The sequence below is a fragment of the Pan troglodytes genome, chromosome 17 (genome assembly GCF_028858775.2).
Source record: "Pan troglodytes isolate AG18354 chromosome 17, NHGRI_mPanTro3-v2.0_pri, whole genome shotgun sequence".
In the NCBI taxonomy this organism is placed as follows: domain Eukaryota; kingdom Metazoa; phylum Chordata; class Mammalia; order Primates; family Hominidae; genus Pan; species Pan troglodytes.
Genome location: NC_072415.2, coordinates 34,285,944 through 34,300,673, shown reverse-complemented (window position 1 = coordinate 34,300,673; position 14,730 = coordinate 34,285,944). Strand labels below are relative to the sequence as shown.

Genomic DNA, 14,730 nt, shown 5'->3' with positions numbered 1-14,730 from the left:
TATTTATCACTTTCAAAGTCGTGGGTTAAAAGGAAATTGAAATGAATAACTAAAGTACCTGTTTAAGAAGGTGGATGTAACAAAGAATCAAATGACTAGCCTACAAGCCTGCAGCTTTGTGTTTTGCAACTGTAGGTAAGGGGAACTAAAAGTGAAATTCCATTAGGTAAATGATTATATCTGTTGGTGGAATTAGGGAGAAAGAGATAAAGAACGAAACAAGTATTTGCATACAATCTTCCCTACTTCACCTCTATTTTCCTTTTCAATAATGCATCTGGTAATCCTTGCAACCAGGGCTACCATTAAGAATCCCAAAATGCACGTCGGGCATGGTGGCTCACGCCTGTAATCCCAGTACTTTGTGAGGCCAAGGCAGGCAGATTGCAAGGTCAGGAGATTGAGACCATCCTGGCTAACACGGTGAAACCCTATCTCTACTAAAAATACAAAATTAGCCAGGCGTGGTGACATGCACCTGTAATCCCAGCTACTTGGGAGGCTGAGGCAGGAGAATCGTTTGAACTCGGGAGGCGGAGGTTGCAGTAAGCTGAGATCACACTACTGCACTCCAGCCTGAGTGACAGAGTGAGACTCCATCTCAAAAAAAAAAAGAATCCCAAAATCATATAATATTCCAAAACAAGGTAATATATATATTAATTTGAACCTAAATGCAAAAATTCCAAAGAGATTGATGGTGTGGATTATCTGTTCCCTGCACTTTGCCAAGCTGGGGCTGACTATGCAAATGTTTTGTTGCTTCATGGAAGGATAGTACCCTTTCTTCATATTTATCCAGTGTGATCCCCTACTATTGGGAATGACCCCAAAGGGAAACCCTGGAATATCTCATCTTGCTACCAAAAATATGGGCTAGTCCAGTGACAACCAGTGGGACCTACTTTAGAGGGAAAGGTTTGGATTTAAATTAATGATAAAAGGAAGAAAGGTGAAATTGTTGCTGAGGGAAGGGTAGTTACAAAAGGGAAAATCTAATATAATTTTGGTGCCTTGAGAGAATCTCAGAGCAAAAGAATAATATTCTCTTTTAACTTTCACTCAGTGCCCCTTGCAGTAAAGGATTCAGTTTTCCAAAACCTCTTTCTGAAGAATCAAGAAGTAAGCAGTACAGAAGCCAACTCAATGAATGAAACATACACTTCTGAGAGTGGTCTTCATCCTCAAAATGGATGAGCAGATAGCAACTCTGACTACAACTATCTGGAACAATACAGATATGACTATGTCCTTTGGTTTCCATTTCATAGGATAGAGCTATGGTTGAAAACCTGAACTGGGAAGCAAACTATGGAATACATATCCAGTTGAATCTGGAAAACACTGATTACCATTAGTCTAAATGAACATTGTGCAACCATTGATTGTGATAATGAAAGTTTAAAGAAGGTACTGGGATATGATGGAAGACGTTCATCTTCGGCATGTCCCATCTGTCAAAACATTATGTACAAAAATAGCTCTTGTTCCTGTTATTGGGGATGGAAAGCCATAAAGAGATGGAGGAACAATTGAGATACTTGGATCACTGAGAAAGGAAAATGATGAAATCTAATTTGCAGGCTCAAGTACTGAGAATGAAAAATCAGGAATTCTATGTGGATGGGTATGGGAAGCATTATGGTATACCCAAATCAAAGTCCATTTAGAGGCCAGGCACAGTGGCTCTCGCCTGTAATCCCAGCACTTTGGGAGGCTGAGGAGGGTGGATCACTTTAGGTCAGGGGTTCAAGGCCAGCCTGGCCAACATAGTGAAAGCCAATCTCTACCAAAAATACAAAAATTAGCCAGGCCTGGTGGCACGTGCCTGTAGTCTCAACTACTCATGTGGCTGAGACATGAGAATCACTTGAACCCAGGAGGTGGAGGTTGCAGTGAGCCAAGATCATTTGAGCTCAGGAGACAGAGACCAGCCTGGGCAACATGGTGAAACCCCATCCCTACAAAACATATAAAAATTAGCCTGGTGTGGTAGCATGCACCTGTAGTCTCAGCTACTCGGGATGTTGAGGTGGGAGGATCGCTTGAGCCAGGGAGGTCAAGACTGCAGTGAGCCATGATCAGGCCACTGCACTCCAGCCTGGGCAACAGAGTAAGACCCTGTCTCAAAAAAAAAAGTTCAATTTACAAAAACTAGTCACTTCCATAACTGGACATCCATAAGCAAAAAACAAAACAAAAAAAACTTTGACTTTAATCTCACACCTTATGTAAAAACTAAAAATGGAAAATAGATCTACAAGAAAAACACAAAATGATGTAACTTTAAAAACAGAAGAAAATCTAGACCTGGGGTTAGGCAAAGTCCTTAGATGTTGCATCAAAAAGAATGATCCAAAAAAGAGGGAAAAAAAAGATAATTAGATCTCATCAAAATTAACAACTTTACTCTGCAAAATACACTGCTAAGAGAATGAAAAGACAAGCCACAGACTGGGAGAAAATATTTGGAAATCATTTATCTGATAAAGGAATCGTAATCAAACTATTTCCTGGTTTTGAAATTTTACTATAGTTATATTACTGTCAGGGGAGGCTCAGTGATGGGTACACAGGACCTACTATTTTTGTAACTTCTTGTGAGGCTACAATTATTTCAAGGCAAGGAGGTTTTTTTTTTTTTGAGATGGAGTTTCACTCTTGTCGCCAGGCTGGAGTGCAAAGGCACGATGTGGGCTCACTGCAATCTCTGCCTCCCGGGTTCAAGTGATATTCCTGCCTCAGCCCCCCTGAGTAGCTGGGATTACAGGTGCCCGCCACCACACCCAGCTAATTTTTTTTGTATTTTTAGTAGAGACAGGTTTGACCATGTTGGTCAGGCTGGTCTCAACCTCCTGACCTCAAGTGATCCGCCTGCCTCAGCCACCCAAAATGCTGGGATTACAGACGTGAGACACTGTGCCTGGCCAAAAAGGTTACTTTTTTAAAAAGGATCTTGGGAGTTATCAAGCAAACTGCCTATTTTTTCCCATCTTTGGCTGGTATTAAATATTCCAACACAATATTAATGGAGCAATCACTGATAACACTTTCCTGGATGACAATCTGACTCAACTAATCAAAAGCTATTAGAATGTACAAACCTTGACCAAGAAATTCGATATCTAGGAGCTTTTCCTAAAGAAATAATCAAAGATACATACAAAAATCTGCAAATGATGTAGGTTTTCACAGTTGTTTATAACAGTGAAAAGTTGAAAAAAACTTAAAAATTGGAAATAAGTGGAGGACTAGTTAGTACAATACTGAGAAGACAGAATACAATGCAGCCATAAGAAATTTAAGCCATAGAAGAATATTTATTGACATGGAAAATGTTAACAATATACTTCTATATGAAATATGTAGGCTACAAAACAGTATATACAGTTTAATACCATTTTTATGGAAAGAAAAATAACCGTATATACAAAATCATGCATAATAAAAAAATAATATAAGGATGTACATACCAAATATTAATAATAATGGCTATCTCTGGATAGTGGAATCAGAGGGATTATGTAATTTTCCCGATAAATTTTCCTGTCCTCCAAACAGTATCCGCTTCATACTATTATTTCTTGGTTGTAATTAGTTTGATATAATTCTCTTCAGAAAGGCTCTGTTTCACTATATATACCTCAAAGCATACTTTTGATGCAGCTTCTGCAATTCCCATCTAAAAAGTAGATAACACTTGCTCTTATATTCTGGCATATGAAGACTATTTGTAATTAACACACTATAAAATATGTCAAAGCAGGCCAGGCATGGTGGCTCACACCTGTAATTCCAATACCTTGGCAGGAAGATCGATTGAGGCCAGGAGCTCAAGACGAGCCTGGGCAACATAGAAAGACCCTATCTTTACAAAAAAAACTTTAAAAATTAGGCAGGTGTAATAGCACATGCCTGTAATCCCAGCTACTTGACAGGCTGGAAGGTCAAGGCTGCAGTGAGCCATGATCATGCCACTGCACTCCAGCCTAGGTGACAGACCAAGAACTCATCTCTAAAAAAAAAATTTTTAAATAAAGCAAAATATGCCACAGCATAGATCTGATTGTAGAAAATTATTATATGGAGAACTGAAAAATCTCCTAATCAAGACAAAAATTTTAAATAGAGGAAAAAAATACTATCTATCATTAGTTCAAGTTTCCATTAAGAGTAGAGTGTGAAGTAGCTCCAAGTTCAGAACTGGAGAATTTTGCATCTCTCCCTCTTACCAGCCAATTGACTTTAGGTAAAGAATACTAGAGTTTTTTAGTTAGTAAAATATAGTTAATAATTCTGTATAAAGGAGCAAAAGTAAGTTTCTCATTGTTTCCTATCTCCCTTCATAGGTTTGACATGTTGAAATTGTGAAATTATTTAATGTTAATAGTTTTTAACTTCTTTAATTATGTAAAATAATTAATTTTTAAATTATTTAAACAGTTAAAACACAAAGCATACTTTTCATGGAACCAAGTGTTCCAAACACAAAAAGGTCATTCTCTGATGGCTCTTGATAACATACAACATAAAATATAGTTATAACAAATATAATTTAGAATTTACATTTCAGAATCCATCCTGGTGTAAAGCTATTTACTATAACCTTACTAAAAATACCAACGGTAAGGATGTTGGATCTTTTAAAGGTAAAACATCAGAGAAAAGAGAAAAAGAGCTGTTTGTCCAATTCTCTGTGCTTTCCATGCTCTAGCACCATCCCAAAGTTGCCTCCTAACTTCTGTTCCCTCCCTGGGAAGGGAAGTCCAGGCAAATCTGTGATCAGTTAATAACTTTTAACAATTGTTTGCCATTACATCTGAAAGTGAACAGTTAATCACTTATTGTTATATCTCAAAGGTAAATTTCACTATCTAAATGCCTAGAGGTAACTGGAAGATGAAAGATACATAAAGGTTTGATGAATAGAGGGGAAAAAAATGGGGTGGGAGGGTTGTTTCTGTTTTTCCAATGAAAAGGTTTGCTCCTTCTCTCTGCAAAATCTTGGAACTGAGAAAGCTGTCTGGAGTGCAGATGGAAAGCATGCATCAAATTGATGTAACTACACAACATACTCCTGCCCTACACCAGGTTCATTCTGCCACCTCTATCCCACTCTACGAATGTCCCATTCGCCACAGCCTATCTTCTATCATAGTTCTAATTCCTCAGTGAAGATCACAAGAAAGGTACTTCCAGGTTGTTAAAAGAAACGAGAATGTTACACCAACACATTTCTGGGGTGGAAGGAGACTACTGACACTCCATATTTATTGCTTACATTACAAGAATTAAACAAAAAAAGCAGACTAGAAAATCACTTTCTGTAATTTCACAATCACCAATTTGCAACAGAAACTGAAGCATAATATTTATGCTAACAAATATGTTGGATGAATTATCACCTCAGCACATAACTGCAGATGGATACTCCTGAATTTTCACTTAATCCATTACTCAATGATGAACACTATAAAATGAAAGGTGATATACTTATGAACTAAAATCACAAGAAGAAACTCTCCAAGATCAATCTTAAATGAGCTCCTATTCCAATAAGCCATAAAGAGCAGTAAAAGGCAATATTCATTTAACAGTACAAGAATCTCGATGACAAGAAATCAGGTATTTATATTCCTCTAGAGACATTTCTTCTCCACCTAACAAAGGCACTTGACATGTACTGAAATGGACAGTTAATTCAGGTACTGCCCTGGGCAACTGTTACCTTGCTAAAATTAGATGAAGTGGTGATTAAGTTCAAATTAGTTCTCCCAAATAAGCCTGAAACACACATGAATAGATCATAAGTTCTCTATTTTTGGCAGATGATATAACCAAGAAGAAAAGCTAATGTTGGTATCCATGCTGAACTGGCTGACTTAAGCAGTCAAGGATACTCTCTCTGCACAATATATTCCTTGATGACTATGGAATGTATATATAATTATAGGCAAATTAACCTTTCCTATAGTTTCAGGTATTAATGTTCATTCCTCTTCTTGTCTTTTCTTACTTTTTTGTTCTTTCCCAAAGCCTTAGATGACTCCTCCTGAAAAAGACACAAATCAGTGCAGCATCTCTCCATTTACATAAAGATGAAATCTTCAATCTAATCACTTAGAATATATTTACACATATATATTCCACATATATTCATACATATATGTATGTATGTATATATGTTACAGTGAGGGTATAATCACTTTCATATGTGTCATTTCTGTGTTTTACAGGGTACTTTCACTTATAGGCTAATATTTTTTAAACAATCAAGAATAATCAAGGAAACCTTATTTATCTAGTAGATTTATGTTTGAATAATTTCAATATTATTTCATCTATTGCCCCACTTTCCCAAGGCAGTAAAATTTAAATAAGGCAGATATGAACATACCTAAAATATAAAACAAAATAAACTCAAAGTATAAAGGAAGAAAGCATCTAAAGGTATGCCAGTGGAGGGAGAGATGTTTTGACACTAACAGAGAATTTCAGAATTTTCTAGATGTTTAAAGAACATCTAGTCTGATGTGATATCAGCTACAACCACTCTGGGGCTCAATTTTAGGGATGGAACCTAGTTGGTCTTAAAAGGTTTTTCTAATTATAAAATTCTATGAACCTATGAAATCAAGGTGCGAAGGGATGAAGTGATCTGTCTTATGAAATCAAGGTGCGAAGGGATTAAGTGATCGGTCCAAAGCCACGTGACTGGCCAGACACACTGTTTAGAGTCTAGGTCTCCAGATTCTGAGTCCAAAGGTTTTACCAATTCACCACTCACATTCTGATTCATTCTTAATTTTCTGTCTTTTTAAAAAATTCCCAGGCAGTGATGAGAAATTCTCTAGATGTAGTATGAAGAGCCACTTACAGGTGAATTTGTGTAGTTCTTTTCCACTAGTATGTTTCTGGCACAGTTGTTGATATGTTTAAAGCGATCTGGTCCTAGCAGAATCCCTCCATACCAGCGTGATACTACCACCATGACATTCTTCACATTCAAAATCTGTTATTTTTTGGGAGCATAATTAGATACATAGACAGACATGTACAAATATGAGTTTTAAAAAAGGAGAATGAAATAACCCATGTATAAAATTGCACATAAAATTTCCCAGTGACTTTAATGGTAGAGCCATATGAGTGAGTAGGCACTGAGTGAGATTACTAACAATTCAGGGAGTGAAATGGAAGAACAGAAGGGAATCTGGAAAACCATCACTGTGTTTCACAATGTCCTCAAACTCCCAGATTTGGGGCAACTGGACAGAGTGAAGGGGAGACCATGCAAGTAGGATTCTAGCACCTGGTGACTTCAACCAGAACAGCTAAGTTTAGGCAGCATTTTACCACTAGGCCAAATAACAACAAAAAAAACCCTGCTTCTGAACAAAGCTACAGGGGCTGCACGAGGCATCAATCCCTGGTGCTATTAGTAAGGTTTCATCAGTTGAGATCTAGATCAGTCTCACTCTGTCACCCAGGCTACAGTGCAGTGGCACAATCTTGGCTCACTGCAACCTCTGCCTCCTGGGCTCAAGTGATCCTCCCACCCCAGCCTCCCAAGTAGCTGGGACCTACAGGTGCATGCACCACCATGCCCGGCTAATTTTTGTGTTTTTTTGGTAGAGACAGGGTTTCACCATGTTGCCCAGGCTGGTTTCGAACTCCTGGGCTCAAGTGATCTCCCCGCCTCAGCTTCCCAAAGTGCTAGGGTTACAGGTGTGAGCCACCATACCTGGCCGTCTTCATCAGTTTGACACTTGTCAAATGCTGCCCTAAATGTGAAGCCCACCAGTTTACAGGCCTGACCCACAAACACAGTTACTATTCAAGGGAAAGGCCTTGTTAGAAAATAAACCTTCACATACAAGAGCAGAAAAAACCAGGTAACTACCTTAGGAAAAAAATAATCCAATCCTAAAATTAATGAACAATAAATGATCACCAGACAGATGAAGAAAATCCAGCAGCATGAAAGAGAAAGGACAAGATAAACAAACAAAAATGGACCAGGAAAAATTTTTTAGGGGTGAGAACATCTTAAAAAAGAAACTCTAATTAATATAATCAGAGAAATTTTAGAAGATATTGGAGCCATAAAACAGAACAGGATATTCTTAAAAAAGGAAAAACAGAAAACAAGAAAGAACTCTTAAAAATTAAATATATGGCTGCTAAACAAAATTTCAAATTCAACAGAAATTTTGGACAACAGTCAAGAAAATGTCTCAGAATATAAAGACAATGAGATGGACAACTTAATTTAAAAAAAAAAAATTCTGGATCTATCCAGAAGTTCCAATATCCAACTAACCGGAGTTCCATAAAGAAAGAATAGAAAAAATAAAGAGAAGGAAATTGTCAAAAAAACAAAGTGTTTTCCCAAAGTTGAAGACAATCTTCTATTGTCTATGTCTTGAAAGCATAGCACTTCTTATTAATTATTTGCTTTCTGTCCCACATCCACTGGTTAAAATTTTCATTCAATCAATATTTTAACATCAACTACTAATTAAATCAAATATATCTTATGTTACATAGTTCAACTGACTTAGCTATTACTAAATGGAGCTCTGTTTTGTTGAGAAATTTTATGGCTTGTACAGAACAGGATTGATAGTTTAACTTACACCTACCTCCATGAGATGAAGAAGACGCCCACCAGCTGCTGTTTCCCCATCATCCTCACAATCCTGTAAGAAGGTCTGTTTATCCTCACAATATATTCTGCAAATACATGTAAGAGTATTACACTTTGAAACTAAAATATTATAATAAAAGTTATTCCTCAATATTTGTGATCATTTTGATTACTTCCAAAATCGGCATATTCACTTTTTTAAATCCTTCCTGAAATATGTATTATATTAGATATATTTTCACTGACGGTTTACTATCCAGTATGTTTGCCTTTTTATATACTTGGGAAAGCTAGGAATCAAAGGCATCTCCTTTATATCAGAAATGTTGCTATTATGGGAAGGTGAATTTATACATGTGACATTCCCCTTACTTCATTTAACCTTGAAGTAACGAGAGCAATCATTGAAAAACATTTATTGAGAATATACTGTATAAAAGCAACAGGTACTAAGACATATTATAAAGGAAGTGGCATGCATCTGTCTTCAAAGAGCCTTAAGATGTAGTGAAACAAAAAGCATATAAAAAAAAGATGAAGGCAACAAAACCAACATAAGGTAATATTTTATACTTTCCTCTCATCTTATTCCAGCCATCAAGCATTTCTCTATTTTCTTCTAAGAATGTAAAAATTTAAATTTTCCTCTGGATGGTTACTAATATTAGAGACAAATCGTGGTATTTTTATCCATTTAAACTAGAAAGCTATATCTGAAATAATAATGTAGGCCTACAATACAGTAAAATAAGCTTGGCAAATAAGTTCTAGAGAGAGAGAAAAAAAATAGTGTCAGTTACAGTATGCCATCTGGTGGATTTCTTAGGGCCCTACCAATGGTATCATGTGGAACTGGGTAAATGTAGTAAAGACATCCTCCCAGCTCTGGCCATAAAAAGCTGTAAACTTTTAATGTAAATACTAAAAGCTATAAAAGCTCATCTACACACCTAAGTCAGTTATGTTACCTTACAGCAGTCACATTCATTCATTCACTCATCCTTCCTTCCCTTCATCCATCCATCCACTCAATAAATATTTACTGACCATCTACTATGAACATTAAAGTTAAAATACTATGAGTACTTTTTTCTTTTTTTACATAGCTTAGATACAAGATTGTTGAAGCTGTAGCCACAGCCATAGAGGAGTGAAATAAAGAAAACAAATGAAATTGGATTATCAAATTCAGCTCCATCACTTAACTATGGGATCTTGAAAAAGCTAACCTTTTTACAGTGCTAGAATTGCTAACTAATAAGAGTTAATTTACATAAAGTTTTGGCACAGAGTAGGCACTCAAAAAACATGTAGAATAAATGAACATTACAATTTTTACAGCCCATTTTAATGACTGAGAGTAGTCTAATTCCTCATTTTCCTATTGAAGGCCATAACTGCTTAAGAAAACATTAAAATTCTATCCAGTGATACGCTATTAAGAGGGGAATTACATAACAAATAATTGTTTGTAAGTTTTGGCACTTAAAGAGATGTGAAATTAGTAATATTAAGAACTCACCTACTCAAAATGATGAATTTTTGAGTTTCAGTTTCAGATAGCCTAGATTCTATAAATAGTCTCAATCACATTTTAAATTTACACCAAGTCCCTATGTTCTGATTTATTTTAGGCCTAAACTATGTACTTTTAAAGTCTTACAAATTTGCGTATTTTTTCAAATGCCCTTCATCTCTTCACTTACAAATCAGCAAAGATGCATATAAAAACCTGAATTCTCAAAACTGAAACTCATGTAGTAAAAGAAATACTCTTAATTCACTGCTTACGGGAGCATAAATTGGTTTTAAAAACATTTGGGCTCACACCTGTAAATCCTAACACTTTGGGAGGCCAAGGTGGGCAGATCACTTGAACTCAGGAGTTTGAGGCCAGCCTGGGCAACATGGCAGAACCCTGTCGCTACAAAAAAATACAAAAATTATGCCGGGCATGGTGGCTCGCACCTATAGTCCCAGTTAACGTGGGAGGCTGAGGTGGGAGGATTGCTTGGGCCAAGATCACGCCCCTGTACTCCAGCCTGGGCAACAGGGTTTTTGAGACCCTGTCTCAAAAACCAAACCAAAACAAAACAAAACCTTTGCAAGAAATTTGGCTATATATCAAGAGTTTCAAAATTGTTCACACTTTTTGATAATTCTACTTCTAAGAATTCTTTCTTCCTTTTATTATATTCCCATTTCATTTCAAAAAAGAATCTCAAGCAACCAGAACCTATCCTGAGGAAATAACCTAAAAAGTATACAAAGATGTTCCCTGGATCACTCTTTATAATCGTGAAAAACATGAAAAACTAAAAGGAAATGGTTAAATAAATTGTAGTATGGCATCTCAAATATTTTACAGCCATTAAAGAGTATTTATCAAGCAGTTATAACAATATGAAAAAGTGCTTTTGTTTAATTAAGAAAAAAACAGGATACAAGGGTAAATAAAGCATTGGGAAAAATTAAACTTTGCAGAGAAAAAAATGAAACAAAAAACAAAATATTGTCAGTTACATTTGATGGCAGAAAATGCCAGATTTTTCCCTTCAATTCTTTTTTATCTTTTCTGCAGTTTCCAAATATTCCACGTCTATTACTATTACAATGGAAAAAATACACAATAGTTATTATTTTCTAAAATCATGCATCATTTCCCTCTATTTTTAACAAACTGCGTATACTAAAACTTGTGATGATTACTCACCTGTAGGCATAGATGTTGTGGGTGGCACTAGCTATTTTCTTATTCTCATACAATTTGGAAAGAACCATTTTCACCTTAAAAACAGCAATAATATAAATAAGTATGCTTTTTATATTTGCTCTGTAAATAAATGCTAGAAAAATACCTTGAAGCATGCTGTATTAAAATAAATAGTCACTTAAAGAGTCTACTATACTCTGAAAAAGTCATTTCCAAAGTTTCCTTCTCATTTTAGGGGCAGAGACTGGTACTCATAATTGGTATAAAAATGACAGACCTGGTATTTTTGAGCACTAATTATCAACAAATATTTCGGTACTACTATGTCAAAGGGAAAGTTTGCTCCCCATGTAGGGAATTTTAAATGTATCATATAAAACTTCTAAAAACTAGCTCTGAAATTTACCAAATGTATACATCCAATGTAGCAGGTGTACAATAATGGTATGTTCCAAATGTTATAAAACCACATCTTTCTCTGGGAGTCAAGTAAGGTTCATAGAGGAGGTCACATGAGCCAGGTCTTATAAGTGGCAGTTCTCCTGCATCAAAAGGAAAGATGGGGCAGGAAGAAGACATTCCACACAGAGAATAGGGCTATATGCAAAATACAGGGACTGGGTGACCAAATTTAGCAAATAAAAGTACAGGACATCCAGTTAAATTTGAATTTCAGATAAACGACAAGTAATTTTTCTACTATAAGTACATCCCATGCAATAATGTTTATCTGAAATTCAAATTTAACTAGGTATTCTGTATTTTATCTGGCAACCTTATGGGAACAAAAAAGAGAAAAGTTCAGGAAGCTTTACACAGCTTAACTTAGAGTATGAATGAGATGACAGAAGATGTGTCATGAATGATAAGCTAGGGCCATATTACAAAGGATCTGTGTAATAAGTTTAGATCTTCCCTTGTAGACATTGGAAATCAGCTAAGATTACATGTGTGAAGGTGGATAAGAGAGAGAACAGAATGACACATGGTCAGATTTTTCAGGGATGTTGTAATGGCAAGAAGTATGGAAGAAATATTGGTGGCAGGGAAGACTGAGCTAGAGTTGGGGACACCAATTTGGATCACAAATTGTGCAATCTTCTGTTTATCATTTTATAACCTTTCAGGTTCTCAAATTCTGATCAATAAAATAGACAATGACCTCTAAAACTTGTTTCAGCTCTCACAAATTATAATGCTATAAATCTAAGTGACTGTGATCAGAAACTGAAAAAGGATCCAGAATGAACAGATTCAGAATTAGAATGTCTCAGGAGGACCCTGGGAAGAAGATGTGACTAAGGGCCAGGGACAAAATAGGATTCCTGAGAGAAAAGACCAGAAGTCCGCACCAAAAGTTATGATCTTGACCACAAGTCAATGCAGAAAAGAACTTCCTCTTTCAGAGAGTGAAACAGCCTGGTACAAAGAGCTGTATCTCTGAAGCCCAGGGCTTTAAAGAGCTTCAAGAGTAGGGTAGCTGCAAAGACCAAAGGAAGAGACTCATGCCTAAAACCTGCAGTAAATGAGACTTTTTAAAAAATGTAACTTTACAGGTAGTATTGAAATTGCCTCGTACATCAATAATGTAAGCTAAGCTACATTATAGAAGCAAGGAAGAAGAAAAGGATTCTGCTGAAAGGAGAATGAGAAAGGCAAAGACCTAGGAATAGTTTATGGCTGAAACCTCTCCCATTTATAACCCTGGGTGGAAATATGGTCACCTAAGATCAAGAAGCACAAAGGAAAGTAAGTCAGGTAGGGAGGACTTGGTTTAGCCAGTCTGTCCACTGTCCCCTTTGTTGAATAATAACAGAGGAATGGACTTAGCTTCACAGAACTCCCATTCGACAGGACAAATAATTCTTTTTGACAAGGTATTAAGCATCATAATTTTCTATAATAACACAATGGGTGTTTCTTATTTAAAGATTCATTAGAGGGTTAACCCCTAATCAGAGTTTAGATACAATTTTGAAAGCAGTGACAGGCCTGGCTAGGTGGCTTATGCCTGTAATCCCAATATCTTGGATTGGGAGGGCTGGAGGCAGGAGGGCTGATTGAGTCCAGATTGAGACCAGCCTGGGCAACATGGTGAGACACCATCACAAAAAAAAAGAAAGAAAGCAGAGACAAACAGAAACAAAACAAATCTTCCATGATTCACAGTAATTTGGGAGTAGAAAAATGAACAAATAATTTTTATCTTATATGAAAATAAAACATAAAAGTAAAAACAAGGGGATTATTGCAAAATCATTTACCTGAATTATTTTAGTAAATCATCAAAGTGAGCTAGACAAAGGAACTTTACCTGTTTGGGACAAACCACTGGAGCCAAGTGTGCCTGAAAAGTACTTCTTCGGTCTGTAATAGGAATGCCATGATCAATCGGAGGTAATTCTTCTACTTCTACTTCTAGAAATGTAAAAGAAACTTTATTTTTTAAAAAGCCTTACATTCAAATACTGAAAAAAATGAAATGGGGGGGCAGCTGGGAAAGAAATGTAAATTACATGGCAAATCAACTAAAATAACCATTAATCGCTATCTACCAAAATTAAATTTAAATTATAATTTTAAGTAAAAAGTTTCTAACTATATTGTACATAAGATTAAAATACTTGATTTATAAATGATTTCCACCTGCCAAGGTTACCCAGGGGAAGCAGTGGGTTGGGACTAATCTTGAACTGCTGCAGTCAGTAGTGTAAGTTGGTACAATATCTAATATATAATTTTTAAGAGTGTAAAGGGGTCCTGAAACCAAAGATTTATAGCTGCTAATATAAAATTTATTTATCAGTTTCACTGTTGTTAGACCTCTGAGTTGGGAAAACTATGAATTTATATTCTTTATATTGTGTAGCTATAATATAATGCCTTCTGCTAATGAAACTGTTTCTACTTCATATGATGGAATTAAATACATCAATAATACATCCAATTGGTATTCCTTAAAGAGCATCATGATTTCCAGTTATTACACCTCTTAAAACAAGTTTAAGGATCATGGCTGGGCGTGGTGGCTCACGCCTGTAATCCCAACCCTTTGGGAGGCCGAGGGAGTGGATCACCTGAGTTCAGGAGTTCGAGACCAGCCTGGCCAACATGGTGAAACCCCCGTCTCTACTAAAATACAAAAATTAGCTGGGCATGGTGGCGTGTGCCTGTAATTCCAGCTACTCGGGAGGCTGAGGCAGGAAAATTGCTTGAACCTGGGAGGCAGAGGTTGCAGTGAGCCGAGTTTGTGCCATTGAACTCCAGCCTGGGCAGCAGAGCAAGACTCCATCTCCAAAAAAAAAAAAAAAAGAATCACTAATTAACCCTCAATTCTGTTGAGAGACTTAATCGTCCTGGCTACTAC

At 36.4% G+C, this 14,730-nt stretch overlaps 1 protein-coding gene across 4 annotated transcripts in view; it reads right to left on the bottom strand.

The window, feature by feature from the left end:
- IMPACT (impact RWD domain protein) overlaps positions 1-14,730 on the bottom strand; it is a 41,963-nt gene that overhangs the window by 12,306 nt on the left and 14,927 nt on the right. For 2 of the 4 annotated variants that reach the window (XM_512067.9, XM_009433815.5), the window contains exons 7-11: positions 13,678-13,781; positions 11,364-11,437; positions 8,646-8,736; positions 6,878-7,012; positions 3,301-6,052 (exon numbers count right to left, since the gene is read on the bottom strand). In XM_512067.9, the coding sequence (XP_512067.7) occupies positions 5,984-6,052; positions 6,878-7,012; positions 8,646-8,736; positions 11,364-11,437; positions 13,678-13,781 (473 nt within the window). In that variant the 3' untranslated portion in view covers positions 3,301-5,983. Of the gene's footprint in view, positions 1-3,300; positions 6,053-6,877; positions 7,013-8,645; positions 8,737-11,363; positions 11,438-13,677; positions 13,782-14,730 lie in introns of those variants that run through there. The other 2 variants (XM_016933472.4, XM_016933471.4) reach the window with 2 other exon arrangements.